Here is a 27,666-nt window from a genome sequence, read left to right as displayed (position 1 = left end):
ACGAGAATTACTCACAAAGATTCAACAACATGATATTATACAAAATAATGACTGACATAGGATAATTGTCAAATAATAAATGACAACCTTGCTGAAAACGGCGCAATATGAGCAAAATAGCGATAATAAAATTCGGTTTAAACTAATTTTTGCAGCTTTAATGTAAATAAAATATCTGCTGCAATCATTTGCTTTATAAAGTAAAATGAAGAGCTGCTCGGTATCTTAAATTATACAACAAATTTAAACATTTTTGTCAAAATTTCATTTAGTCAGGTTTGGTTTGGTTTGGTTTGGTTTGGTTTGGTTTAATGTCGATATGATTGATGACGTGCATCGGAAAATGTTTTGCGATTACAATATGTTATTTAAAAATCTATAATCCAATACATTTAATATTTATAGCATTATCTTAACTACTTGTATTGTAAAAATAATACTTTATTAAATAATAAATTAATTAATATAATATTAAATAATAAATTAATTATTAATATAAAATTATCATAGGGTCCTTTTTAAGAAATCTATTTTTTTTTCAGATCCCTTGAGCGATGTATCTTCGTATAGTCAAATCCAGAAAAAAAATCATACTTACTCTATTTGCCGTTATCTTCCTCTGGGTGTTCCTTGCAAACTTCAACATTCCCTTACCAACAATCATAATCAAAGCCTACTACTGGTTTAAACCAAACAAAAGCCTGTTCTGTCATTCCATTCAGTCGGAACATAGTTTGCCAGATATATCTTTTGCCAGTCCCAAAAAAGGCAAATCGATATTTTTCCACGAAACCAGTTGCACCTCGTACATCAAGGGAAAAATAACGATAAATTCTAGACAAGCGTGTGCAGTGGAGAGTGCAGCCAGGATGAATCCAGACCACGAAATATATCTTCTGTTTTCATCGCCTGGAAATTTCAAGAATAATGATTCTGAGTCGGATAGGTTTTTGGCACAACTCTTGCAATACCATAACGTGCATATATACCACTTGGATATGGATAAATATTTTGAAAATACTCCTGTAGAAAACTTGTGGACATCGGATAGGATGAAGTTTTCCCAATATGCCCAATCCCACACGAGCGATGTCCTTAGGTAAATTTTCATAGGTAATATGTGATATTTAATGATTTTTTTAGTTAGATAAGGGTCTTTCTAGATGTAAGTGTCCATCTATTACAAAACAGAGAAAAGTTGTTAAAAAATATATTAAATTTTTAAAATTACTGGATAATCAAATGCGACAACAAAGAGATATGAAACAATTATTGTTAAGTTTTATTTTTATTTAAATATATATTATAGTTAACTTTTTGAATTCACTTAACAAAAGTGGACTCTACATAATAATGAAAACATATTTTTTTCTGGTTTTGTTTAGTTTTGATGATTTTTGTTATATTTTACTCAACTTGGTGGTTTGTTTAATGTTTTTTCTTCTTATTGTTTTGTATGTTTAGTACCTACATATTTAGTAAGCATTGATTGGGTATAGTTATTTATAAAAATATTAACATTTCCAGAAATTTAAATCGTTCATAATGTATAATGAAAGTAAACAGAAGATATCTCAGTTATAAAAAATACTACTTTCTTCTAGCTTTATTCTAATAGACAACAATATTTTTTTAGAAACTGTATCAATGCTGAAAAATGCTTACAATTTTCGGTTCTAGATTTTTTGTCATATTTATAACATCGTCATTTTCTATAGATCTAGAAATTAAAATACATTCTTCAAATTTAATTAATAGAATATTTGCCTGTATACAAGGTGTAAAAAGTAGTGTACCAAACAAAAATTATAGATCAAAATAAATCAAAAAGTTCCTATGAACATAATATGGCTTAAGATGCTTGCTGATGAAGATACCCTTGAAATTAGGGTCCTGAACCATGTTCAGTTCCCGGTTCTTTTGTGCCATTAAAGAACCTGCACTCGATGGATTAACTCCCGGTACTTTCTGGTAACTTTCGGTACTTCCGATAGAATGTAGAATGAGTAAGAGGGCGGGTTAATTAATCACTGTGACCTTAAAGATCTATTGTGACCTCCTTCCTTGAGTCATCACACAGTCTATAACCCATCATACCCCTATTGTAGAGGGGACAGGGTATTTCCCATCCTCCTCTGAGAACAGTTCTTCCTCCGAGGGTACACACCCTTCCACGGCTGGAGTTTGACTCTCCGTGCCGCCCTTCACAGTCGAGGAGCTTGCCTCCGGCTGAGGAACCCGTGAGGTGGAGGCTGGAGGATCTGTCTCCATTTTCTCCACCTCTTTAACTTGGTCTCTCCTTAGACCTGATACCGGTGTTGTCCCGTATCTATAATAGAGGATGTGTCCCTCTTTCTCTATTGCCTCATTGGATTTGAGGTCAATTCCTATTGTGAGAACCTCCGGTAACAGTAATTAACAAATAATTTTTTATTACGTGCAAAAGTACTTTTTAAATACGTAGGGATCTCATTTCTGGTAAGTTTGGTACATCATTTTTACAACCGATACCTATATCAACATTTCTGAAATTTCTGATAATATTTCATATTGTAAAATGTTTCTTGTCTATTAACACTACATATAAAATGTAAATCCATCCGCATAACTTATTGTTAATTTGTATTTCTATAGATATCTCACACTATGGAAATATGGCGGAATTTACTTGGATCTGGACGTGATAGTGGTCAGAAACCTGGAAGATCTTGGTATGAATTATGCTGGAGTGGAATCAGAGAGAGCTATAGCAGCAGGCATAGTGGGCTTTAGCCATATTGGCGATGGACACAAATACGTCACAGATTGCTTGAACGATCTCAGTTTAAATTTCAATGGTGACGACTGGGGTTACAACGGTCCTGGCACTATTACGAGGTACCATTTTCTAATTTCTAATTTTATTTAAGTTATGACGACACTCTATTATCTTAGTTTAATCCAAAAATTTAACAACAAACTGAAAAAAAAATATTAATTTTCCAAAAAAAAACATTCAGAACAGATTCAGTCAAATGACGTCTGGAGATTGACCTTGTCAAAATTGCCATCGTCGTTTCCCAGCCGTCTTTGACGCCTTTTTTTTCGATCATACGGAATTTCGTTTTTACTTTGGTAAACATCACATGTAAACTTCTCTTCGTTGAGATTACGCTAGTTATAGTAATTTTAATAATTTTAGATTATTGAAACGACTGTGCCAGACCAACAAAATCGAAGAAATGAGCGGTAAAAACTGCCAAGACTTCAAAATCTATCCCGTAAACGAGTTCTATGCAGTGCCTTGGTGGAACTGGAAGTGGTTCTTTGACAAGAAACATATGGAGCAGGTTGTGTCTTGTACGAACATCAGTCATATAATTCACGTATGGAATAAGTTTAGTATTAGTCGCAAAATACCTGTAAATTCGGACGTCCCATATCTGCGATATGCAAAAAAGTACTGCCCCAATATTGTCAGAGAGTGCGACGATTTTTTCTGAAATCTGGTCAATCAAAGTGATTTATTAAATATAAGAGACTTAGTTATAATTTCGTAGTTTTAGAGAAAATAAAGGCAAATCGTCGAGCTCGATACAGGACTTTCAGTTTGATATTTATAATATTAAGACTTATATTAAGTATTTATTTTGCCATTGTAAAAATAACTATAAATACCAGAAGATGTACCTACCTACATTCCATCTATAAATAAAACTTTGCTTATATTTTATTTTTGTAGTTTTTATACACAGTGTCAGTTCATGAATTCATCAAATTAGTGCCCTCAAGTTTTTTTGGAGATTTTTTTAAAAACAGCCAAACCTGGAACGAACCTACAAACTTTTAATAGTTAATCTTGGAACATACTCATAATCCTGTTTTGACATTGACATTTTGCCCTTTAAAAATCTTAACCTCAAAAAATTTGAAAGAAAAAGAACTGTGGAAATATGTTGTTTTGATTCTAGATAAATATTTTTATGCCATTTGTTATTGTGTTTCGTTAATTATACCTCAATCAAACATTGAGAATTAATCTTTGCTTCAGTCATAATACATTTTACGTAATGTTGGTAAGCTTTGTTAAGTTTAGGACAATACCCAGATTTTTGAACATAAACAAGGTAAACAATTCAAATACAAAAGATAATATTAATTTCATTAACTAAAGATTATAGTACGGAAATACAATGTACCAAGAAGAGCACTTATGTACGTTCCGGGAGATGATCCAAAGAAAATAAGTAAATCTCTGACACTAGATGTAGACTGCATTGCATTAGACTGTGAAGATGGGGTTGCTGTTAATAAAAAGGTACCAATATAAACCCTTTATTAAAATTGTCTGTAATTGATATCAATTTGTTTTTTTAGAGAGAAGCCAGAGAAACTATTAGGTCATTTCTCGACAAAGGAAAACCATCAAAAGATAGAGATTATGATTTTGGGGTGAGAATTAATGCATTCGATACAGAGTACTGGCAAGAGGACTTAGAATCATGTCTAACTGCCATTAACCTTCCTGATACAATTTTAATTCCAAAAGTAGAAACAGCTGATACAATCAAGCAAGTTAGTAGTAAAGATCTTAACATAAATAATCATTTAGCAACCATGCCTTCCTGATAGTTTTCAGAAGAAGTTAAACAAAGGATTAAATCTGACAAAAAAATTAATGTTATAATTTATATAGAGTCTGCAAGAGCATTTTTGAATATAGTTGATATATGTAAAACTGCAGAAGGTCTTTCGAAAACTAGTAATATACAGCCAGTTAGCTTAGTTTTTGGTAGTGATGATTTTTGTGCTAACATTGGAGCCACTCGAACTGAAAGTTCCATTGAAATATTATATGCTCGACAGAAGTTGGTTTTAGTTGCAAAAGCATTTAACTTGCAAGCTATTGATATGGTATATATAAAATATAAAGGTAAGTCTTTTACCATAGGGCATAGTTCTATTCTATAATTAGAATTTGCTTAGATCTGGAGGGTTTGAAAAAACAGTGCGAAGAAGGTATGAAAATGGGATATACTGGAAAGCAAGTTATACATCCTGGACAAGTGCCCATTGTACAAGAGGCGTTTTTACCTTCTGCCTCTCAGATTGAGTGGGCTAGTGGTCTTTTACAGTCATTTGAGAAGCATCAAAAAGATGGAAAGGTAAATGTGTAAATTTTTTTCTAGATATAAACAATAACCTGTTTATTTTTAGGGTGCCTTTACCTATAAAGGAAGTATGATAGATATGCCAACTATGAGGCAAGCTGAAAATGTAATAAAACTGGCAAATTTAAAGAAAACTTAGGTTCAAATTTATTAATTTTTTATTTTTTCTTATATTTATCTAATAAAAATAATCCACATCATTTTGATCATAATTTGAGTAAATAAAGTCTTTTATAGGTGAATCGTAACTTATTTCATTTTGTTCTTTAGTTGGTGTATTATATTTATCTAAAAACTTATGAATTTTATCTTTATTAGCCAGCCCCATAAATGGTTTTTGGTATGTATCATAAATTTTCATTGACGTCCGCGCATCTTTTTCAGATTCCTCATCATCATCTGGTTCATTTTTATTTTTGTTGAATACAGAAGTTGAAGAAGCACTTTCATTACTATAGGTTGATTGTTTTTGAGTATTTTCATTATTAGTTTGCTCTTTTTTACCGTTCTCTAATTCCTTTGTAGTTTTAATAACCTTTTTAATTGACTTTTTATTATTTTCATTAATAATTGTTTCTTTGTATTCACTTTCACTACTGTTTTTCTTTGAATCTTCTTCATCTGGTTGATTTTTACTGTCATTCAATATATTGACTGGAATACTAGTCTCATGAACTTTGAATGAATGTAATTTATTTTCAAGATTAATTTGTTTATTTATATTTTCTCCTATTTTTATTTTTATTTTAGGAAAGGCATTTTTCACTGATTCTTTACCATTTGCATTTTGTTCCTTTGCTTGAACTTTATAATTATCATCGCTTATCTTTGAGTGGTCTATTGCGTTTTTATCTGTCAATTCAGAAAATAAATTTTTACTTACATGATCGGCCTGTGTTTTACTGTTTAGATATTCTGTCGTTTTAACTGTTGGTACAGATTTATTCATTATATCCCCACCTTCACGTACTACTGTTAAAGTTCCTAAAGTTTCTGCATTATATTTATCATTCTTATTGCCGTCATATTTAATTTCTTCGCTAGATGTAGTAATTTCAATGTTATTACTGGCGCTTAGATTGCTGGTCATAGTTTTATTTATGAACTGAGGATGTACCTGTATATTATCTTTCATAATTTGTTCATTATGTGTTTGTTGGGGTGGTTCTAATTTAAGTGAAACTTTGTCTGGAACATTATATGTTTTATGTGATATTTGTAATGGATTCAAAGTTACTTCTTCAACAAGGTCATATTCTTTACTACCATACTTATTGGATTTACTGCTTGAAGTAGGTATTTCATCCACATTTAGATATTCATGTACGTTTTTGTTTTCCATTTTAAGTTGCTTGTCGTTTTGTATCATTTCTAAAGTAGTTTCATCAGGTGTGTTTTTGATTGATTCATTTGAATTTTTAAGTAATAGTTGCTGACTATTTTCATTGGCAATTTCTGTTCTAGATTCTATATTAGAACTTCCATTTTCGTCTTGAAGTGGTTTATTTTTATTTTGCTGCTCTGATGGGATATCTAATTTAAGATTAGTCTCTGTAATTTTTGTGCCTGTATCTGATAGTCTAATATTGTTGACGGGATTGTTATATACAGAATCATCTTTGATGTCCTTGTTATGTATCACCCTATTAATTAAAGTTGTTACCTCAACAATAGGTACATGTTCTATTATCTTATTTTCTATCTGTATTTGTTTATCATTATCACCATACATTGATTGAGTTTTACCGTCAACTGTATTTTCATTTGTCTTATAATCTTCTTTAGTCTGTTCCTGATTATTTAGATCTTCAATTATTGTTGGATTTTCTTCTACTAACTTTAGCCATGAATCTATACTTTCTCTTTCTCCATCGTATTGGTTATTAAAGTTTTTATATCGAGGCATATTCACTCCGTTTTTATTTCCATTACTTTTATCCAAGTGTGCTATTGAATCTATACTTCCACTTTCACCATTATATTGGCTATTGTAGTTTGTAAGTTGGGGCATTTCTACTATATCTTTATTTGCAGTACCTTCATCAACATGAGCTATTGAAAAAGCACTAAATGGGTCTTTGTGTGCAGAATCTGTACGATCAATTCTTTCATTGAAGTATCTTTCGAGCATCATTGGATTTATAGCTCCTAAAATGTGACCCAAGTCTGATGTATGAGATGTGTAATTTACCTTTTCATTTTCAAGCATTTTGTTCCTGTTAGAATACGGAATCGGAGGTCTGTCATTTAAGTTTGAAGGAATATTTTGATTGAAGTTGTTTTTTGATATAATGTGATTTTCTGTGCCATCAAATGATGCATCACCATTTTCTCTAAAGTAATCCTGAATCATTGTTTGAGATGGTTGTCCCATGAAAGGCTTCATTAGTTCAGGAGACAAAAATATTCCTACAAGTTCACCTTCATTTTGTTTTATTGGTTGAATTATAATATTATCATAATCTCTGAGATTTTGTGTTTGATCTTGAATGGATTTACCAATTGGTTTGTCACCTTAAAATGAGAAAGAATGAAATTTAATTATAAAAGATATTTATTGAAGGGTATATAATTACTTTTCCGATTTTTCTGGGACTTCTTGTATTTTTTGTTTTTGGATTTATTTGATTTTTCTTTTCTCTTGCTTGCCCTCTCTAAATTTTCGCTTCTTAATTTTTCTTTCAGTTCTTGTTGCATTCTTTTTAAAAAGTCTTTAACTGATTCTGGCTTGGCTTCACCAACAACTGTAGGTTGATTTTGATTCACCTGAAAGTATTTAGGTTTAATTACAGTAAATTATTTGAAATCCACAATATTAACCTTAAAGTTTTCCTTTACCCAATCTTTTAAAGGATGTGAAGATCGCAACTCTTTGGGTATATCAAATTGTTTTAAAACATTTATCGCAGATGGTTCAAGTACTATTTTTTCTAGAGGCACTTCGGGTTGATTGGGATAGGACAGTCCAAGAGCATCTACAAGGTAAATTTTATTGAGTTAATTATATTAGCCGGTTTAAATTTTATTTACCTAGTACATCACCAGCACCAACAAAGTTACTTGGTTGTTCTGGTTGAGAAACTACAGGGTCTTCGGCTAAATCTAATATTCTTGGTGCAATTAAAACAGCTTTTTTGCCAAGCATACTGGATTCGGCATCTTTTGTAATTAAGGATGGTATTTTGCTTGGTACAATTATTCGTGGAGCAGCGTGTTTCGAGGTATACACGACATTTCTGAAATATTAGTATTTAAACTATTTTTACCATTATTACCATATAAATTACCGTATGTCGGTTGCAACATCATTGAAATGCCCAATAGTATCCTTTCCACTATCAACACTATTTTTAAGTATATTTCCTAACTTGGTAAAAGTATTCGTGACTCCCTTCTTTTCTTGCGACATTTGGCTATCTTGTTGATTATTTTTGATCTCGGTTGGATCTCCACTACGAGATATTAACATTTGCTGATTTATTGCTCCTAATGTATCACCACCACCATCCTTATCATCAACTTTAATGATCTCGTATTTGGAAGGGAAAAACAAATTGTTTGGAGGTATTTTAGCTACTGACAGTATCATATTTTTAGTATTTCCTATCATGTTCCTAGTATGATAAATGGGTGCCCTAAAAATTTAAATGTTAAGAAAATATATTTAGTTATAAATTAATCGTACTTGACATTTTCAAATGTATGTTTGGTAACGGATCCAATATTTTGTAATGTTTTTGGTACATCTACTTTTGTGGTTGGATCACTCACCCAGTGAGTTAATGGAATAGGATTTTTCTTTGTTTCCTCTATGCTTCTTTTAGTTTTGTCCTGTTTCTTTGGACTATTCTTCGTTTGGTGATTCCTGGTCTCTAAATCGTTTAACACACTTTCCCCAATTGAACCTAAAAGTGGTAATTGATAAAAATTAAATTTTCATTTGAATTCTGTTACACTTACCAGATTATTTATTATGAATTTATTTAGTAATAAATTTATTTCAAATATTTTTTAGGGGGTGGATTTGAAAGTAAAACAAACTTGTATTATAAAGTTCTTAAAAATATATTAGAATATTTATAAAGTTACAAAATTATAGAATGTTACATCTTACTTATCATTCCTAGATCAGGATCTGCGTTTGACAGTTCCTTTATCGATTCCACTTGTTCTCTTTGCTGTCCTAAAACAGCATCAAAATGTTGTTGTTCATTCGAATTGGCATCTCTGCGGTATTCGTCGATATATTCGCGATCGCGTACATTCATAAGGTTTGGAGACGATACTTCAATTTCCTTTATATCTTTGTTCTTAGTTTCTAGAAAAGTTATTATAATACATTAAAATGATTAAATATTAATAACAGTTCTCACCATCTTTCTTTTCATGTAGTGCTTCTTTAGATGACCCTTTCTTCTTCAACGCCTCATCTATTACATCCGATATTAATTTCATTTCTTGTTTTAGAAAGGTTTCCCTTTCATCCTCAGTTAATTCAGAGAGTTGCTCTTCAATGCTGCTGAAAGGACCGCCCGTTATATTGAAGCTGAATGGTGACTTCTTATTAGGTGAACTTGTAGTTTCCTGTAAATTAAGTGTATAATTAGAAGGAGGGAAGCAATTAAGTGTCATATTATACCAAAGGATTGTTAGCTGTATCAAGTTTAGTGTGTTCTGTTTCTGTTAAAGAAGCTCCAACAATATGTTCGTTACTGGCAGAATTGTCAGGCTGGGAAAATTGCACTTCTTCAATTTCCTCGTCGGTTAGAGAAGACATCTGCAAATAATATGTCAAGGGTTAAAAAAGATATAGCTTTAGTTTAGGTAATCTTACGTCTTTATCGAAAATCGAAGCTTTCGTTTTCTTTGTTTCAAATTCATTACTTTGATCTTTATGAGTTGATCCTAAAACTTCATCAATTATATCTTTAGTTGCATCCAGTTCGCGATCAAACATGTCCAATTCGACGGGCTCCTGCTTTAAGAATGTTTTTTGTGCATCGGGTTTTGATGGTGCAATATCATCGCCATAAATAGTAGATATATCAGTTGATTGAGATTCTATTGGGGACAATAAACTTCCAGAATTTCTTTTAAAATCGTTTGAAGCCGACTGTTCTTCAGGAAAAGCTACTGGAGTAATAGTGGTTAACTCATCTAGATTTTGCATACCAAGAACTACATCACTCTCAGAATTTTCATCTATACTGGATTTCTCTATAGGAGGCGAAATTTCAATTTTTCGCGGTCGAGGAGTGGTAGTTAACTCATCCGGATTTTGCATTCCAAGAGGTACATTACCTTCCTTTTTGTTTTTTTCAGAACTGTCATTCATACTAGATTTTTCGTTAGTTTTAGATTTAACAGGAATCTCAATTTTTCGTTTGTAGTCCCAATTTGATGCCCAGGGTTCGATAGTGACCGTTATCGGAGTGGTTAAATCATCTGGATTTATCATTCCAAGAGGCACATTGCCTTCTTTTCTGTTTCTCTCAGAACTATCATGCATACTAGATTTTTCGTTGGTTTTAGATTTAACAGGAATCTCAATTTTTCGTTTGTAGTCCCAATTTGATGCCCAGGGTTCGATTGTGACTGTTATCGGAGTGGTTAAGTCATCTGGATTCATCATTCCAAGAGGCACATTGGCTTCCTCTCTGTTTCTCCCAGAACTATCATTCATACGAGATTTTTCGTTAGTTTTTGGTTTAACAGGAAACTCAATTTTTCGTTTGTAGTCCCAATTTGATGCCCAGGGTTCGATAGTGACTGTTATCGGAGTGGTTAAATCATCTGGATTCATCATTCCAAGAGGCACATTAATTTCTTCAGATTTTTGTTTTGATGGTTGATTTCCATCGGTTTCAGAATTGTCATTCTGGGCAGTATTGCCATTATTTTGAGAATCTAAGTTAGGAGGCGAAGTAACAAGTGTTTGTTTATGATCCCAATTCGAAGTTGAAGGTTCAATAGTGGTCATTTTATCAGAAGTTTTCGTTTCAAAAGATGACTGGGTTGTTGGAAACGTAGATGTATGTTGTACAATATTAGTTTCTGTTGAACTATGGTCAGTTTTCTCATCTAAGTTTAAGTTTTCTGATCTACTTGAACTGTAGACTTTTTCAGTTGTAGGTGAGAGGCTCTTTTCTGTTGTAGTTACACGGAATATGTGAGTTTGAGAATCTTGCGGAAACTTATTTTTAATTGGTTCCACATTTAGTTCTTGGCTTTCTTTTGATTCTTCACTGGAGCTTTTATCGACACTTTCACGGTTTCTGTTCATAATATTATCGAACTCTGTTGAAAAGTTAGGCATTTCTGGAGTGTTTTCGTTACTTCCACCTAGAGATCTAGTCACTCTAGGAACAAGTTCTGGATTACCTACGAAGCTTTGACTGGCATCATCTACTTGAAACATAGGGGATTGAACCTCTTGTTGTGAATCTCCGAGAATTTGATTTTGTACAACAGTGTTTCCATTTCCATTGATCACACCCCCTTGTGAACCAGCAAGGGCGTTTGAAATTTCCCTTTGATTATTGTTTAAACCATATATTTGTCCCGTTTGTTGATTTATGGAGCTGGCTTGAGCGAGAGCTTGGGCCGTAGTTGGCACAAATGTCCCACTAAAACCATTTAGGCCAGTATTTGCAACAGCTTGAGCAGCGGTTTGTCCAAAACTTTGAGTTCCTGCTTGAGCATGAGCTTGTGCTCCAGCATGTCCGAAATTACCCGTTGCGCCTGCTTGGGCAGTTGCCTGTGCACCAGGTTGGATAAATCCTTCATTACTGTAAGGTTGGACTTGGTGTCCAAAGCCACCGTTTAGGTTAAATGTCTTTGAAGCGGCATGAGCAGAACTACTGTGAGCATTAAATTGGTTGGGATTGTATTTAGGCTGTTCATATACTGGCTGAATTGCTTGGAAGGGCTTACCAAAATTGTTGTTGAGGCTGTGAGTATGTGTTATTGTATGTGTGTGGCTAAATCCACGGGAATGATGATGAGGATCTGCAGATTTCTCTTCCATCACAGGTGGTATACTATAATAATTAAAATTAGTTAATTGGAAGTTATTGACTAAGATTTATTTTATTCATTTAACATTGGTACCCCACCAGAGACTTAAAGAATCTACAGAAAGATCAGAAGCAAGAGAAATAAGAGTAGAAGACGAGTTGGGGAAATAAAAGTTGATAATGGGGTACTAATTTACCTTTGTAGATTTGAACTGTCGTCCGATTGAGTTTCTTCATTCTCAGATTGATAATTATTAAAATCATTATTGGTATTGTCAATGACTGGTAATACTTGAGGTTCTTGTTGTGCCGGATGAACAGGATGAAGGAGTTTGTCAGTTTCTGTCTTAATTTTTTTGTTCAAATCAGCCATTTCTTCAACTGCTCGTTCATAGTAGACATATGGATCATAATTTGGATATTTACCTTTTTTGTCTTTCTTCTCGTAGCTATCTTCAAGTTCACATCTGAAATTTATGATATGTATGATAACAGTATTGTAAAATATTAAATTTAACACCTACCCAACTGTATCATTCTTTGGTTCTTCTGGTACTTCAGTAGGTAAATTTTCAGGGTTTGCCTAAAATAAAGAAATATAGAGTTTATGTTGTGTTTAAAGATCTATTTATTTACTCTCATTTGCTCTTCTTGGACGGGGATTTCTTCATGCATGGGATCAACATTTGAAAACTCTTCTTCGCTGCAATAGAAAATCATAAATAAATATTATATACGTCAAAGAAGTTGTATCTTAGTAGGCATGGGGTCACTTGAGACAGACAGCCACATCCGGTCCAGACACCGAATTCCAGGAACCCAATCAGATAAGAACATGTAAAATGCGTTAATAAATAAGGATAAACAGGTTTGAGCCGCGGTGAACCGGTTTAAAACAGAAATAAACAGGTTTGACCAAAAATGAACAGGTTTTGTTTAAACTAAAAGCTGTTCAAAGCAGTTCAAAAGCGGCTCAAACCTGCTTATCCTTATTTATTAACGCATTTTACATGTTCTTATCTGATTGGGTTCCTGGAATTCGGTGTCTGGACCGGATGTGGCTGTCTGTCTCAAGTGACCCCATGCCTACTTATCTTTGTTTATTTAGTTGTGTGCTACTACTATATATATAGTGAACAATAATTATAGTCAATTAGTGTTTTTGATATTATTTGATCAAAGCATAAATATTTCTTTGAGAATGTGATGAAGACTACCATGGTTTAAATGATGAAATTATTGTATAAATGCGCCTTACTACAACAGAAAGCTTTATGAGAAAAATACTATTATATAAAAGATTACTTGACGTGACTATCCATTTGGGGATCTTCAAACATTTCACCCTCTTGATCGTTATTTCTTCCATAAGAAGAATAAGCGGAAGCATAGGAGCTGTAATAATTTTGTGGGTAGTAGTAATTTGGTTTGTAGTGTTTTCCGTACTTCTTTTTCTTCTTATGCGGGGATGGATCGGCACTAGCGGATTTCTCTTCAAAACCTGCCATTGGATTACTAAAAAATATATGTTTATTAATTTTGTTCTATAAAGGTAATTAAAAACAAACTAATAAAAAAAGTGCAATTAAACAAAAATAGATATAATAATAAATAGGCAATTTTCTAAAGATAGTCTAAAATTGTATTATGTATTGCTGACTGTTCCTTTAGTTAGAGATTCTATTATACAGGGAGAGTCTTAACTTTAAAATTTAAGCAGTTTTTTTTGTATTTTTAAAGTAAATTAACTCAGTTATTTTGGACTTATTTGAAAAACGGCAGAGAGAAAATATGTTTCTTTTATAGAGATCTACCAGCCATGAATATATTTGCACTTATTAAGACCACCAGGTCTTAAATGGTACCCTGTATAAAGTTTTATGTTAATATAAATGTGACTAAGATGATAATTTAACTAAGACATTTTATACTAAAGATTATAGGTACAAGCAAACATATTTACTCTAAGTGATATTTGGATAATAAAACATATAAATATGTTTTAAAATTTAAATAGTTTTACCACATCACCAATATTTATTTGCTAAATTTTAATAATAATAATAATAATAATAATAATAATCGTCTTTATTGAAGAAAAAAAGATGTGTAACATTACATATATTATTACACATCATGCAACAAGGGTGGCGAAATTTAACAAAAAAAGTTATTCTTACATTTAACCACCCATAGCTGCCAGAAGATATTTGTTGAAAAATACGTTTAAAAGACAAAAAAGACAAAAAAATATGTTCTATAAACTAACAAATTAAAAAATATACATAGTTAATTCTTATACACATGGCATAATAAATAATTTTAAAAAATAAACAAAAAATACAAAACCATTATCATTCCTGTGAAGACAAAAGAAACATTTTATTTTTTTCGCAATTGGCCAAAATTACATTGTTTAAAATCATTATCAAGGGAATTGTAACTAGTGACGGCCATATAGGTAAAACTTCTTTGAAGATGATAATTTAACTAGGACATTTTATACTAAAAGATTATAGGTACAAGCAAACGTATTTACTCTAAGTGATATTTGGATAATAAAACATATAAATATGTTTTAAAATTTAAATAGATATATATAGTTAGTATATATATAGTTAGTACATATAATTAGTATGACGTATTATTAATTTGTCGATAGGCGAAGTTATAATAAATTAAGATAATAGGTACTCACCTTAATGTCAACAGACTTTTTAATAAAATATTCAAATAGCTTTTCTCTTACTGTTCTTACTAACATTCTGATTTTAAGCAATAATAAGATTATAAAATTTAGAGTATTTATTATTTCCTAATGAAGAACCCTAACAATTTTTTTAAATCTAAAATAAAAAATATATTTTAAATTCTAAATACGCATAATATATATTCGCCATATTGTCAATAAAATATTAATTATTTTGTTCGGTCCAGCCACCGTGACTTTATTAAAGATCTCTGTATACAGGGTGCTACAAATTCGTGGTACTAGCATTGCCATCTCGGAAACCGTAATAGATACAAAGATGGTTAAATTAGGGCAAAGTTGCGCCTTGGAATGTTCACTAAGATGCAATTAAAACAATTTGAAACATTTCGAGGATTGCAGAGTTTTTTGGAAAAAACCGATTTTTTTAAAAATCAATTTTATTTTTTCCTGTCGTTACTTTTTAGAAAATCAAAAAACCAATTGCACATTCTCATAGCCACTTTATTAGGGCTATCTGATAGTATTTTTAAATTTTCAAATTAGCTTATTTGATGACTGACCGAGTTCTTTCAAAACCTGAAATAATAAATGCAGGTCCGTATTTAAAAAAATTAAATCGGCCTCTGTATCTCATAAATTATCAGCTAATTTGAAAATCTAAAAATATTATCAGATAGCCCTAATAAAGTGGCTATGAGAGTGTGTAATTAGTTTTTTGATTTTCTAAAAAGTAATGACAGGAAAAAATAAAATTGATTTTCAAAAAAAATTGTTTTTTCCAAGAATCTCAGCAGTCCTTGAAATTTTGAATTTTTTTTTGATGGCATCTTAGTGAACATCCCAAAGCGCAACTTTGCCCCAATTTAACTATGTTCGTATCTATTACCACAAATTACCTATTACTATTACGGTTACCGATATACCAATGCTCGTACACCGAATTTTATAGTCAGGAATGTTATTAATTTTTACAGTTGAGGGTTGGAACCTTTGGTGTTACACAGCAAAATAAAACACTAAATCACCACAATACACCAAAACACTTTTACTTTTACACTGGACGCGCGTTTTGCTAACCATGTTAGCATCATCAGCAGATGATAATAAATTGATTTAGTGTTTTTAGTTTCAGTTTATAATCATCTGCTGATGATGCTAACATGGTTAGCGAAACGCGCGTCCAGTGTAAAAGTAAAAGTGTTTTGGTGTGTTGTGGTGATTTAGTGTTTTATTTTGATTAATTCTTACGTTGATTTGGCAATTAGTGTATACTATAGATTGGCAATATTTTATTGGTGTCTTCGTAAATTTAATTAAACCATTTAAATGATTCACCATAATGTCAATAAAATTTTAATTTAAATTTTTATATTTTAAAATTATGTTATTTAGTTTTAGATCTAATTCGTTTTATTCTTACTGTATATCATCTGGATTGTTCCTTAAGACCTCGCTGTTTGCATTATTTGCACCAAACCCATTCATGTTCCACATGTTCTGTAGCACTCCAAGCGATTCTTGTTGCTGGTCCCAGTTTGAAGCCTTAAAATGTAAGAACAGTTACGTTAGTATTGCAAAAATTTGAATGCGTGAAGTTCTCATTATTTACCACAATGCCATCCTCGGTCATTTCAGAAGGCTCGTTCATCCTGGCCAACATTGGTGATGATGCATCTAACATGTACGTGTTATCAGAGGCCTGGCGCATAGATTCGAACCGTTGCGATGGTCCAAATCCTGGACCGCTTTGAAATGAAGATGCGAACATTGGATTCGGTGCTTGTATAATTGAGTCATCAAAGTCGTTTTCCTAATAAATATTTTAGTATATTATTATCAAGGTTTATTGCTATTGTGAATATTTCTGATCAAGTGAGGATTTTCCAATGAGGTTTTTCATTTTTTTTTCGCCGTTATACAGGGTCCGGTAATAGTGCGTCGGGAATCTGTATACAATTATACAATTATAAAAAACTTGGGAATCTTGTTTAAGTGTAAACCTAAACTATTTCTTAGGTTGTATTTCAGGAAAATATTTTAACTTCTATAAGGTGGCTCAAAAAAGTGTGAGCGGATTGGGATGATTTTTTTTAAATGGAATACTCTGTATATTATTACCCTTCTGGCTTCCCTTCAGACCACTTTACATAATCCTAAGATCTCAGTAAATATACTTCGGTAGTTTCAGATATATTAATAAATAAATAAAAAATATATATTTGTCAACCTTTCTTAAAAAAAATATTAAAAATACAAGAACTGTCCTGAAATCAAAACTATATTAGGTATTTAGTTTAGGTGGTCTGTACTTACTTTGCTATAAATATGGTAATCGTAAATCATACAGGATGTTCAAAATTCTACGCCAAACTTTCTAAAATATAAAATAATGTTTCTTCGTGTTCTTAAATATAACACCCTGTATATTACTTTTTCAATAGATGGAGAATTAAGAAATGAACTGTAAATTTTTATCAAAGCCACCCAATATTTTTTTCTATCGTATTTTACCGTTGAGAGAGACATATGAAATGATACTGCGTGTTCTACGAAACCGTTAAAAATTTTGAAATACTTTAAATACAAAAAATGTTCATTTTTTAATTCTCCATCTAATGAAAAATAATATACAGGGCGATAATTTATTTTATATTTTAGAAATTTTGGCATAGAATTTTGAAGATTGATATATTTATAGCAAAGTAAGTACAGACCGTCTAAAGTAAATACCTAATAGTTTTGATTTTAGGGCGGTTCTTGTATTTTTAATAATTTTTTTAAGAAAGGCTGTAAAATATATATGTTTTATTTATTTATTAATATCTCTGTAACTATCGAAAAATATTTACTCGTATAGGTCATATATAAGCTCATATCTTAGGATTATGAAAAGTGATCTAAAAGGAAGCTAAAAATGCAATAATATACAGGGTGTTCCATTTAAAACAAAATTTCCACGTTTTTAATTCTAAGAGCTACAGATGCCCGACGCACTATTGCCGAACCCTGTATAATTCAACAAATTACTTATTTGTTTAAAACTATTATTTTGAATCTATTGCAAATAGTGTTTTCCCGACTATTGCAAGAAAGAAGGGGAATATTTTAATAATTTTATTGATTCATTAAGTTTTTATTTGCATTAAATTACTAAAATACGATTTATTTAAAGATTTTCTATGTATAAAGTGCCTCTGGTAAAAATCTATTAAGAGTCCATTTTATTAGTCTAAAAAAGTAACAGAAAAAGCGTTCGGCATTTAACGTTTTATGTAAAACTGGCTAGGTATTTTTATACAAATGAAGAAGGAAATTAAATATAAAGGATTACACTATATCCGTATTGTAGCACATTTTTAGACAACTTCTTTATTTTTAAGATTTTGAGGGTCAAACATCATCAAAATATTCCTTATGTTTGGACTAAATTTTCTCGAATATAAAGACATAATTTGAAATTTCGTTACAATACGGAAATAGATTGTAGTTCTGTGATTACAGTGACATATAACTTATATGATTTTGTAACAAATTGCTCGCTATTGTATGGTAAACGCTGAAGCTCTGCAAACCTTAATAAAGCCTTAATCAAAGCAAATCAAATAATAATCAATAAAAGCAATGTTTGGAATTTTGGGTAAGGCTTAACACGACAGGATCGGGCTAAGCCTTAAGCAGATATCTGAAATATAATATATATTTCTTTCGGCTAACCGACCCTTGAGAGCAACTCGAAAGTAAAGTGTAATAGACCCTGTAAAGGACCCTGTAAAACCAAAATTACTTAATAACTGCATAACCAAGATCAAGGGAGTCTTGGGCTTCATCTTGTATGTGGTGATCTAGAGTTCCAATAATAACTCTATATCATAGTCAATCTATACTAACCATAAAACCATCCATTTGATCTACTTCACGTATGGATCTGGATCTGGCATTGGTGCTGTAACTGCTGTAGGGATTGTATCTACGTTGCTGCTGATTTCTACCAAGGGGTGCAGCTTTATTTCTCGCGTGCAGGGCATTAGAGAGAAGTTTAGCTCTATTATGTTGTGCTTTGGCTACAGCTCGAACTAGATGTGGCAGTAATAGGAGTGCTATCGCCGGCAAAACGACGTAGGTCCATAGTATGACTTGTGGATAGAACCGCTAAAAAGACAAATTTAACATTTTTCAGAAAAGTTTAATTTTTTATGGCTTAAGATTATTATCTACAATACCCATTAAATGAAAGGACCAAGGAATGAGTAACACTATTTTTATATTAATGCATTTTTTGACAGTTTTGTTTATCATTTTATATTGATTGGAATAGAACACAAAATAGATTAAGCTGTGCTTAGAATTCTTGCGGATGTGTTTTTTTTTTCTGAATTTATTCTTTTGTTTCTAGTCTTTATTTGTATAACTAGTTTTATAAGTGTAGTATATATATAATTTCCAGTTTAACATTAAAAAATCATTGTTGCACGCTTGAAGGAATTTATCTAGTAGTTTATAATTCTAGAAAATATAATTTTTTGGAAATCGATTTGTGAATCTGGAAACGCGGGGATCTATTATTTTTTAATCTTTCTATAATTAAATAGTGTTAATTATAGTATGTAATGTTAGTAGTAGTATTAAAATCTCGTTTTTTTTATCTGAAAAAATAGAAAAGTTATAGGGGTGAACCACTTTTGAGACATACCCGGTATAGCTCTGATTATTATCAAAAGATTGATTAAAATATAATTTTGTATCTATCTTTGTTATCTTTATTAAGTATCTTCTGTTTTTAGATATCTGCACTTTAAGAATTTAACAATAATAAGAAATAGTTGATTTGTTATTTTCATTTCTTTTTTGTCGAATTTTGCAGAGTAAAATTTGCAAAAGAACAATAAATTATATTAAGAATTATACTTACCATTTTTACTCTTCGGTCCTCACAAATTCACAAACACTTTCCAACTATTAAAGAATTTAGACTAATTATCGTTATTGAAAAAATATGACCTAAAAAAAGTGCAGACTAATCAGATATTGTTTAATTACATAAATGCATTGTTGATAAATTTTTAACATTAACTTATAATATAAATAATATAATACCTGACATAATACTGAGTGATAAATAATTTAAAAAAATGTGTGTGCACTGTGTGCGCATATTTGAAGTGAAATTTCTGCTTACTTCCGTCTGTCTGTCTGTCTGTCCATCTGAGGACTCCATTCGGGTACCTCTATCCACGTGACGAGTTTGGTTCCAATCGACCCATAATTAAGAAAAATCCTTATGATTTCGTCCATGATGTAGCCCGTCTTCAATTAAGCCGAAATCGACCCAATTTTTTTTCAAATTTGCTCGTAATCGGACGACATCAACTTTTGACGTTTCTTCAATCAAAATTAACTGTTACAGTGACCGTGGCGGACTATGGGGTGGGGGCGGAAGGGGCGGTCCGCCCCGGGCCCCGTCTTTTAGGGGGCCACCGAATCTTAAGTCATTTTTTATTCAACTAGCAAACAAGGCCAATATGTGTTCAGTAGTTATAAAGCAGTTTGTAGGTGGAGTATGCAAACCATACGTATACGCCGACTATAAACAGTATAAATAGAAGCAGATATTTACTTAATTATCAATTATCAGGCCCCAGTAATTGTCAATGGCATTTTCTATTTAGGAAATTCAATCAAGTGGTTTATCTTTGTTTAAAATATCGAATAATTATTATTTTTTATATATTTTGAGACTGAATTTATTTATTTTAGCTTTTAAGTTATTTTTCAATGGTTTCATTATTTATTTGGTTTGGTTAGGTAAAACTAATGCACAGCATAACTTGTATTCTAGCTTCATTACTAATGATGAGCAGTGAAGTCTTTAGTATAACGGTGGCCACGGGCCTGAGACAGCGAAGGGGCCCCTCGGATCTTGGAGGAGTTACAAAATCGCGATATTTTGCCGCGGTATTTCCCTGGAAGCATGCTTAAGAAAAAAATATTTAAAATTTTTGGACGAAAAAAAACTACCTGTTAAAAAATTGTACAGCCTAAAAGTCAAATTTAGTGATTATCACAGCCCCTGTGACATAAAGAAAAGACATGTGGCTATCTATTTCAAAAATTAAATTGTTCAAATGTCATATAATAAAGGCGGTAGCTGTCATGGAATTGAGCGATTAAAAAATTATCATAAATAATTTTTTTCCAAATGGAAACCCACTTTTTTATTTCACTAGTGAAAAGGTTTTCCAATTCGTTACGTTTTAACTAGACATATTCCTATACCTAAAATAAATAGTTTTTAAGCTATTTAAGATTTAGTTTGAAAACGTATATTTTTCTTGATTTTATCTAGCTTCCTTTGGCATTAAGTGTCAAACAGTCAGACAATTTATTTCCATCTGTCAGAAAATGAATTATTTGAATTTCCTATATTATAACTACTGCCTGCTGAAAAGTTTAAAAAGTGTATTTAATAAATATATCTCGTATTTTCGTTCTTTAGTAATATCTAATAGGTGATATTTTAATAATATACCGTACGATCGAAAAAAAAAACAGCGCAAAGTTAGCTTGGAAATGATCGATAATATACTGTCAAAGGCTACTGGTTAAAATCAAGAAAAATATACGTTTTAAAGCTAAATCTTAAATAACTTAAAAACGATTTATTTTAGGTACAGGAACATTTATAGTCAAAAAGTAACAACTTTTAAAAACGAAAGTAACGAAGGCCTTTTCACGAGTGAAATAAAAAAAGTGTATTTCCATTTGAAAAAAAAAAAATGATTTATGATAATTTTTTAATCGCTCAATTCCATGACAGCTGCGGCCATTATTATATGACATTCGGACAATCTAATTTTTGACATATATAGATAGCCACATGTCTTCTCTTTATGGTACAGTGGCTGTGGCAATCACTTAATTTGACGTTTCAATCACTTAATTTGGCTTAGTTGACGTTAATGTTTAATTTGACGTTATACATATTTTTGACAGGCAGTTTTTTTCCTCCAAAAATTATAAATATTTTTTTTTCAAAAACGGTAACGTTAGGTAGAAAGTGTTTAATATCAAAATTCATAAAATATATTATAAAAGTTGCTGTCAACTTCCGGTACTTCCGAAAGTGCCGCCATATTGAAAATATTTTTAATCGATAGATCTCATTGTGAAACAATGATATGGACAAAATCACGTATCTAGATATTGTAGTACTTCTAACGCAGGCTCAGAATACGCTGTATAAATACTTGAATTTTGTCAACCATTATACATACATCTTTCAATTTTTACAAATTGTACATTAGAAGTATATCATTATCTAAATAGACCAGGGGCCACATTTAGCTTCGCCGTCCCGGGCCTCCGACAGGCTTAGTCCGCCACTGCACAGTGACACGTGTCGTACACAGTCAAGTTGGCTTTTGTTCAATGCATCACCAAATTTCATTTAAATCGGACGATTTGTTGATTTGTTTCATTGATCATGAAAAGATGGAGATCTTCGGGCCCCATCTATATTCCGAGGTTTAGCCTCTTAGCTTACATAGGGTCCGAGTTACGACGCTCCAGAGACCCATCTCAACTTCCTCATTGACTGACCACTTTTTTTCCCGCCAGCTCGTATGTCAAGGCCGTGTCATGTCAAGGCCGCGTCGTGTCACGGCCTTGAATCTTTACTCCCATTGCGCGTAAAAAAGTTTCACTTCAATAATAAAGAAATAAAAGTAGTAGGTAATTTAAAATATTTATTTTAAAAATACTTTTAGTACATTTTACATAATTTGTTATACATATATATAAGTAGGTTTATCATTCACATAATTTAGAATTATATACAATAGAATACACAACAATGAACATAGTCACTAGTGATCTATAATAACTTTTATATAAGAATAAACGTCTTCACTACAAGGTACTTTAAGATCCTTAATTAAAAGTTTAAACAACTGTATGTATAGTACTATAGTAACTATTTTCAGAAGTTTTTTGTTGACTTCTAAATAATTATACAGACAATTTTACCTAAAATAGAACTGTTTTTTTTAATTTAATTTAAAACAACAAAACTTAACAAAAAAACACCACGTCCGCTCTGTAGTTTCAATACAATAATTAAAGTTAGCTTTTTAAAAATTATGAAAAACATTCCTAGCAGTAACGAATGAGAAATATATATATTTTTAAAATGCACTTGATCAAGCGGAAAAGAAAATAGAACACTCTCGCGGGGTTTAAAAATCAAAATCTTCTTTGCATTTCTTCAAAAAAAAAGTTTCAACTACCTATCTTCAATACTTTCCTATGGAGATTTCTATAAATCGGACTGATCAGGACCCAATTCTAGAATAAAAAAAGAACCCAAATTAGGGATTTAACTAAAAGAAGAACTTTTAATTAGTAGGCCAGTAAACGTAGCCAAGATTAGTAACCAACCGATCTCAACGAGAATGTGTAGATAATAATCTCCTATTTAACCCCTCAAAAGTCCCATTCGGATTCGGTCCCAGTGGGGGAAGTTTGAAAAAACCCGCCGCCATCTTGGATTTTTTGGTTTCTTCAAATATCTCCGTTTGCATAACTTTTTTCGAAAAAAATAAAGATATGTTTTTTGTAGAGAATTAAATTTAGAATATTTTACCTTCAATCAGTTTTTTTCTAAAATAAATAGTAATTAAGATAGAGCAATTTTTTACTATACGTTTTATAAATTTTCCAGTTTTTTAAACCAATCAGCTATAATTTTTGCGTTAACAGTATAGTGTTAATATAAATAAACCAAGTATAAATTTAAGCATAAAAACAATTAAAAATAACGTTTCAATATTATTTATTAAATAAAATTATTGTTAAGAAAATTATTATTAAATTAAAGTTGTTAAATAAAATCTGCTATGACGTCATCCTGAGCGTCATTTTCATCCTCAACTAAAATACAAAAGTTTGTGCAACTGATTCCGTAGCACTGACCACACTTTCAAGAACATTTATGACCCAGTTTTCTACAAGAGCAATAGGTGTTAGATTGCCTTTTGATCTTTCTTCCATCCATATTGTAAAGGATCTTACTTGTTACCTATCCATTCTTGAATCTAAAATAAAATACAATTTATAATATTTCCTATAATAGATATATATTTATAGTCACCTGATATTTATTATGATTTATAGTATGTCCTGAGTAAATGGAGTTTTGCAGAGTTCTCAGTTGGAGGCAAATTAGCTAAATTAAAGGTAGTCTTAAGGCTTGTCTTGATGTAATGCTATTGTATAGAGTGTATCTCAGAAGGTTAATATGTTTTATATAGCTTGGGCAATGATATAGCTTTAAAAAATAATTTAATCCTGACTGGAACAAGTCAAAAATGTGTCTGTCAATACTGAAAAAAGATGACGATCTTTCTCAATACCTCGACGTATTTTTAGAAAAAAATGCTAACAAAGATGACTTGTTTCAGTCAGGATTAAATTATCTTTTAACGCTATATCACTGCCCAAGCTATATTAAACATATTAATCATCTGAGATACACTCTATACAATAGGGTTGCATCAGGACAAGCCCTTAGATTACCTTTAATTTAGCTAATTTGCCTCCAACTGAGAACTCTGCAAAACTCCATTTACTCAGGACATGCTATCAGGTAACTGTAGAGATATATCTATTATAGGAAATGTTATAAGTTGTATTTTTTAGATTCAAGAAGGGATTGGTAACCAGTAAGGTCTTTTACAATATGGATGGAAGAAAGATTAAAAGGCAAATTGCTCTTGTAGAAAACTGGGTCTTAAATGTTTTGCAAAGTGTGGTCAGTGCAACGGAATCAGTTGCATAAACTTTTGTATTTTAGTTGAAGCGGAAAATGACGCTCAAAATGACGCCATAGCAGATTTTACTTAATAACTTTAATTAAATAATATTTTTTTAGCAATAATTTTATTTAATAACTAGTAATTTAACGTTAATTTTAATTGCTTTAATGCTTAAATTTATACTTGGTTTATCTATATTAACACTACTGTTAACGCAAAAATTATAGCTGATTGGTTTAAAAAACTGGAAAATTTATAAAACGTATAGTGAAAAATTGCTCTATCTCTATTACTATTTATATTGGAAAAGAAATGTGATTGAAGGTAGAATATTCTAAATTGAATTCTCTACAAAAAACATATCTATAGTTTTTTAGAAAAAAGTTATGCAAACGGAGATATTTGAAAAAAAAACGAAAAAATCCAAGATGGCGGCGATTTTTTTCAAACTTCCCCCACTGGGACAGAATGGGGCTTTTGAGGGGTTAAATAGGAGATCATTATCTACTCATTCCTGTTGAGATCGGTTGGTTACTAATTTTTTCCACCTCAACCTCCAGATTGACTGGCCTATAGAAAAACGGATTGAGCCAACAGATTTATATATGCTTTTCGACGCGTTATTTTCTTTCATCTTATTAATAAAAAATACTTTTTTATGTCAAATCACACCCATGATTATATTATAAATTATTTATTTCTATAAATATTACTAAATTAGGATTATATGGGATGTTCCATATTAGCCAGACTATAGTCGCAACTGTAATTATATTATAACCTATCATCTGACAAATTTTTAGGACAGCGAAATGATAGGCAATGGTTTTAATAATTTTTGTCCAATTTTTTGCTTGCCAGAATTATTTCGGAGACATACTGTATAGTAGTCGTCTAATAAATCGATTGACTCAGTCACTAATAGGCCAATCAAATTAGAGGATTCACTTGGAAAAAAGTGTTGGAAAGCTAATTATGGTCTTGATTTGTTCAGTTAACATGAAACATAAGTATCCTGGTTTTGCACGGTTGCTCGACCACCGCTCGACTCAGGAGGACCAAAAATGGTAAATATTTTGGGCTTTTTTCAGATTTTTACCTATAGTTCAGAAACGTTGCGTTCTAACCAATATTTTATTATTACATGAATTAAAGACCATTAAATTCTGCGTATAATGACTATTAATTCGTTCAATTCGGTCCAGTAGTATGACAGAAATCGAAAGATGAATAATGGTGATAAATATAAATAAACGCAATAAAGTGACATTTAAACCTTCGTCACACGTAAACGATCATTTTAAATAATAAACCATACAATAAAAGTTACAGAGCAACAAAATTTTTAGCATTTTACATCAAGTAATATATGTTCTATAGTCCAACAATTTGTAGAATGAGTATTAATTCGTTCAATTTGGTTCAGTCGTATAGCTAAAATTGATACTTTAAAATAGTTATTTTTACCAGTTTTGCCACTTCAAAAGAACATTTCTTTTTCAACGATCGTAATAAGAAGCGTCTAATTAGCATGCTTCATAAAAAAATAGATGATTGTAAAAGTAGTGGAGGAGAATGCTGATAGACTCATTGTTACGACTGCATTTGACTTATTTCTGAGTTATCCATCATTAATTATTCTTGGTGAGGACACAGATCTATTGGTCCTACTCACAGCATTAGCACCTACCACCTCAGAAATTGCATCAATGCAAAGAATCCTGGGAAACGTGCGAAGGAAAATAACTTGTACTCCCCAGGCACTTCAAATACTCGGAGAGTTTAAAATCAAACATTTTGTTGCTGCATGCTTTCAGTGGATGGGATACCAAGTCATCATTGTATCAACAAGATGCTGCGCTCATCTTAAAAAATAATAATGCTTTTGTTGATTGCTTCTTACTCGTAAAACAAATTTGCGGGGTACAACATTTTGTTAGGCAAATTTGTTTTAGAAGTAAAAAAGTTCCTGACAAGCTAGTTTCCGTCTGGATTAGACGCAGTGATATTTTACAAAAAAACTTTTATTTCTTAGATTCTATTTCTATGGCGAAATTTTTTCAAGAATGAAGCCCCCCCGCCATGAAGATATAGACATTATCGATATTGTGGCTTACTTTGTATATATTATGTAATATTAGCAAAATTTAGTATATAATAATTTTAATGTTAATTAAATGTACAGGGTGGACCATTTTGGTTGTTTCTATAGGGTATCTAGGAAACTGTAAGAAATATTCAAATTTTGATACTGCTGTCTCGGGTTCTTTTTTTGAAAAATTCACAATGCCGCAAACGGATCGTGGCTATCTTGATCGGTTTCGAAGCTACAGGGAGATTCTCAAATTTTGTACTTTTTGAAGATGTTCGATAGTTTGTTTATTTCAGCAACTAGGCAGAAATGAATTATACATTCTAAAGGCACTTTTCTGTGTAGAATGCAGTGGCGTAGTCAGACTTTTTTCGAAAAAAATATTTTTTTAGATATTGACTATACTTCTGTTTTTTTTAAATAGAACCTCCTGTATATTTTTAAATTTCCTGATTCAGCTTGGCATGAGCTTCTCGAAAATATATAACACTCTATATTTATTTTCACTATTAACCTCAACATTTCAAATTTTTCTTAAAATATCCAGTTAGTAGTAGGATGCGTGACGCGTTCCATTTCATTTCTCCAGATTGAAGTGTGTGTATTGTAAATAATAAAAAAATTAGTAAATTTGAAAATTTTGAAAAATATAATATGTTAGAATGTTATATTGAGTTAGAATGTTATATTGTGTGGCAGCTGATTTATATTTTGAGCGGTATTTTGAGCACGAGCAACCAAACCCAAGCATTTTTAAAAGGTCAGAAAATACATTAATTCTAGCTACTTAGGTCACCTGATATCACTCCCTTGGACTTCTTTCTCTGGGGCTTTCTGAAAAACGAAATTTATCGAAATGCAAATAGAACGTTAGAAGAGTTACAAG

The 27,666-nt window shown here is 31.4% G+C and overlaps 4 protein-coding genes across 14 annotated transcripts in view; 2 read left to right on the top strand and 2 right to left on the bottom strand.

The window, feature by feature from the left end:
- The window catches only part of LOC115887748 (lactosylceramide 4-alpha-galactosyltransferase-like), a 40,887-nt gene extending 37,175 nt beyond the window's left edge, over positions 1-3,712 (top strand). For all 7 annotated transcript variants that reach the window (XM_030907226.1, XM_030907228.1, XM_030907227.1 and 4 more), the window contains 3 exons: positions 543-1,099; positions 2,635-2,877; positions 3,182-3,712. In XM_030907226.1, the coding sequence (XP_030763086.1) occupies positions 555-1,099; positions 2,635-2,877; positions 3,182-3,482 (1,089 nt within the window). In that variant the 5' untranslated portion in view covers positions 543-554 and the 3' untranslated portion in view covers positions 3,483-3,712. The remainder of the gene's footprint in view (positions 1-542; positions 1,100-2,634; positions 2,878-3,181) is intronic.
- Positions 3,713-3,853: 141 nt separating this feature from the next.
- Positions 3,854-5,392, top strand: LOC115887746 (citramalyl-CoA lyase, mitochondrial-like). Of its 2 annotated transcripts, none has more exons than XM_030907223.1 (6): positions 3,854-4,106; positions 4,161-4,297; positions 4,357-4,554; positions 4,612-4,912; positions 4,966-5,144; positions 5,197-5,392. In XM_030907223.1, exons 2-6 carry the CDS (start codon positions 4,193-4,195, stop codon positions 5,287-5,289), a joined length of 876 nt encoding a protein of 291 aa, XP_030763083.1. In that variant the 5' UTR covers positions 3,854-4,106; positions 4,161-4,192; the 3' UTR covers positions 5,290-5,392. The 2 variants fall into 2 exon arrangements, with proteins under 2 accessions (XP_030763083.1, XP_030763082.1); XM_030907222.1 differs by having other exon boundaries at positions 3,855-4,106; positions 4,154-4,297.
- On the bottom strand, positions 5,319-19,877 carry LOC115887745. The gene is made up of 18 exons (XM_030907221.1): positions 19,789-19,877; positions 18,768-19,028; positions 16,489-16,689; positions 16,300-16,421; positions 13,472-13,681; positions 12,803-12,869; positions 12,691-12,749; positions 12,364-12,633; positions 9,985-12,190; positions 9,790-9,927; positions 9,524-9,734; positions 9,265-9,468; positions 8,836-9,055; positions 8,438-8,785; positions 8,181-8,386; positions 7,971-8,125; positions 7,727-7,916; positions 5,319-7,664 (listed from the first exon to the last, which is right to left on the bottom strand). The coding sequence occupies exons 1-18, from the start codon at positions 19,789-19,791 to the stop codon at positions 5,329-5,331; spliced, it is 7,407 nt and encodes a 2,468-aa protein (XP_030763081.1). The 5' UTR covers positions 19,792-19,877; the 3' UTR covers positions 5,319-5,328.
- A 3,141-nt stretch (positions 19,878-23,018) lies between these two features.
- Positions 23,019-27,666, bottom strand: part of LOC115887760 (putative mediator of RNA polymerase II transcription subunit 26) — a 151,651-nt gene continuing 147,003 nt past the window's right edge. For all 4 annotated transcript variants that reach the window (XM_030907257.1, XM_030907255.1, XM_030907258.1 and 1 more), the window contains one exon: positions 23,019-23,219. The gene's annotated coding sequence lies outside the window, so the exon portion shown is untranslated. The remainder of the gene's footprint in view (positions 23,220-27,666) is intronic.

The sequence above is a fragment of the Sitophilus oryzae genome, unplaced genomic scaffold, assembly GCF_002938485.1.
Source record: "Sitophilus oryzae breed Bouriz unplaced genomic scaffold, Soryzae_2.0 scaffold_637_pilon_pilon, whole genome shotgun sequence".
Classification (NCBI taxonomy): Eukaryota; Metazoa; Arthropoda; class Insecta; order Coleoptera; family Curculionidae; genus Sitophilus; species Sitophilus oryzae.
The sequence above is the reverse complement of the archived record's forward strand: the minus strand, read 5'-3'. Positions and strand labels throughout refer to the sequence as shown.

What these genes read in the sequence shown, in the direction of transcription:
- LOC115887745 (XM_030907221.1), bottom strand. An exon ending in GACAGTTCAAATCTACAAAG is followed by an intron (nt 12,191 to 12,363) that starts GTAAATTAGTAC and finishes TAATTATTATAG; the next exon opens with TATACCACCTGTGATGGAAG. An exon ending in GGGTAAAGGAAAACTTTAAG is followed by an intron (nt 7,917 to 7,970) that starts GTTAATATTGTG and finishes AAATACTTTCAG; the next exon opens with GTGAATCAAAATCAACCTAC.
- LOC115887746 (XM_030907222.1), top strand. Translation starts at nt 4,050, where the DNA reads ATGTTGGTAAGCTTTGTTAAGTTTAGGACAATACCCAGATTTTTGAAC. An exon ending in GGGTTGCTGTTAATAAAAAG is followed by an intron (nt 4,298 to 4,356) that starts GTACCAATATAA and finishes TTGTTTTTTTAG; the next exon opens with AGAGAAGCCAGAGAAACTAT. An exon ending in AGCATCAAAAAGATGGAAAG is followed by an intron (nt 5,145 to 5,196) that starts GTAAATGTGTAA and finishes GTTTATTTTTAG; the next exon opens with GGTGCCTTTACCTATAAAGG.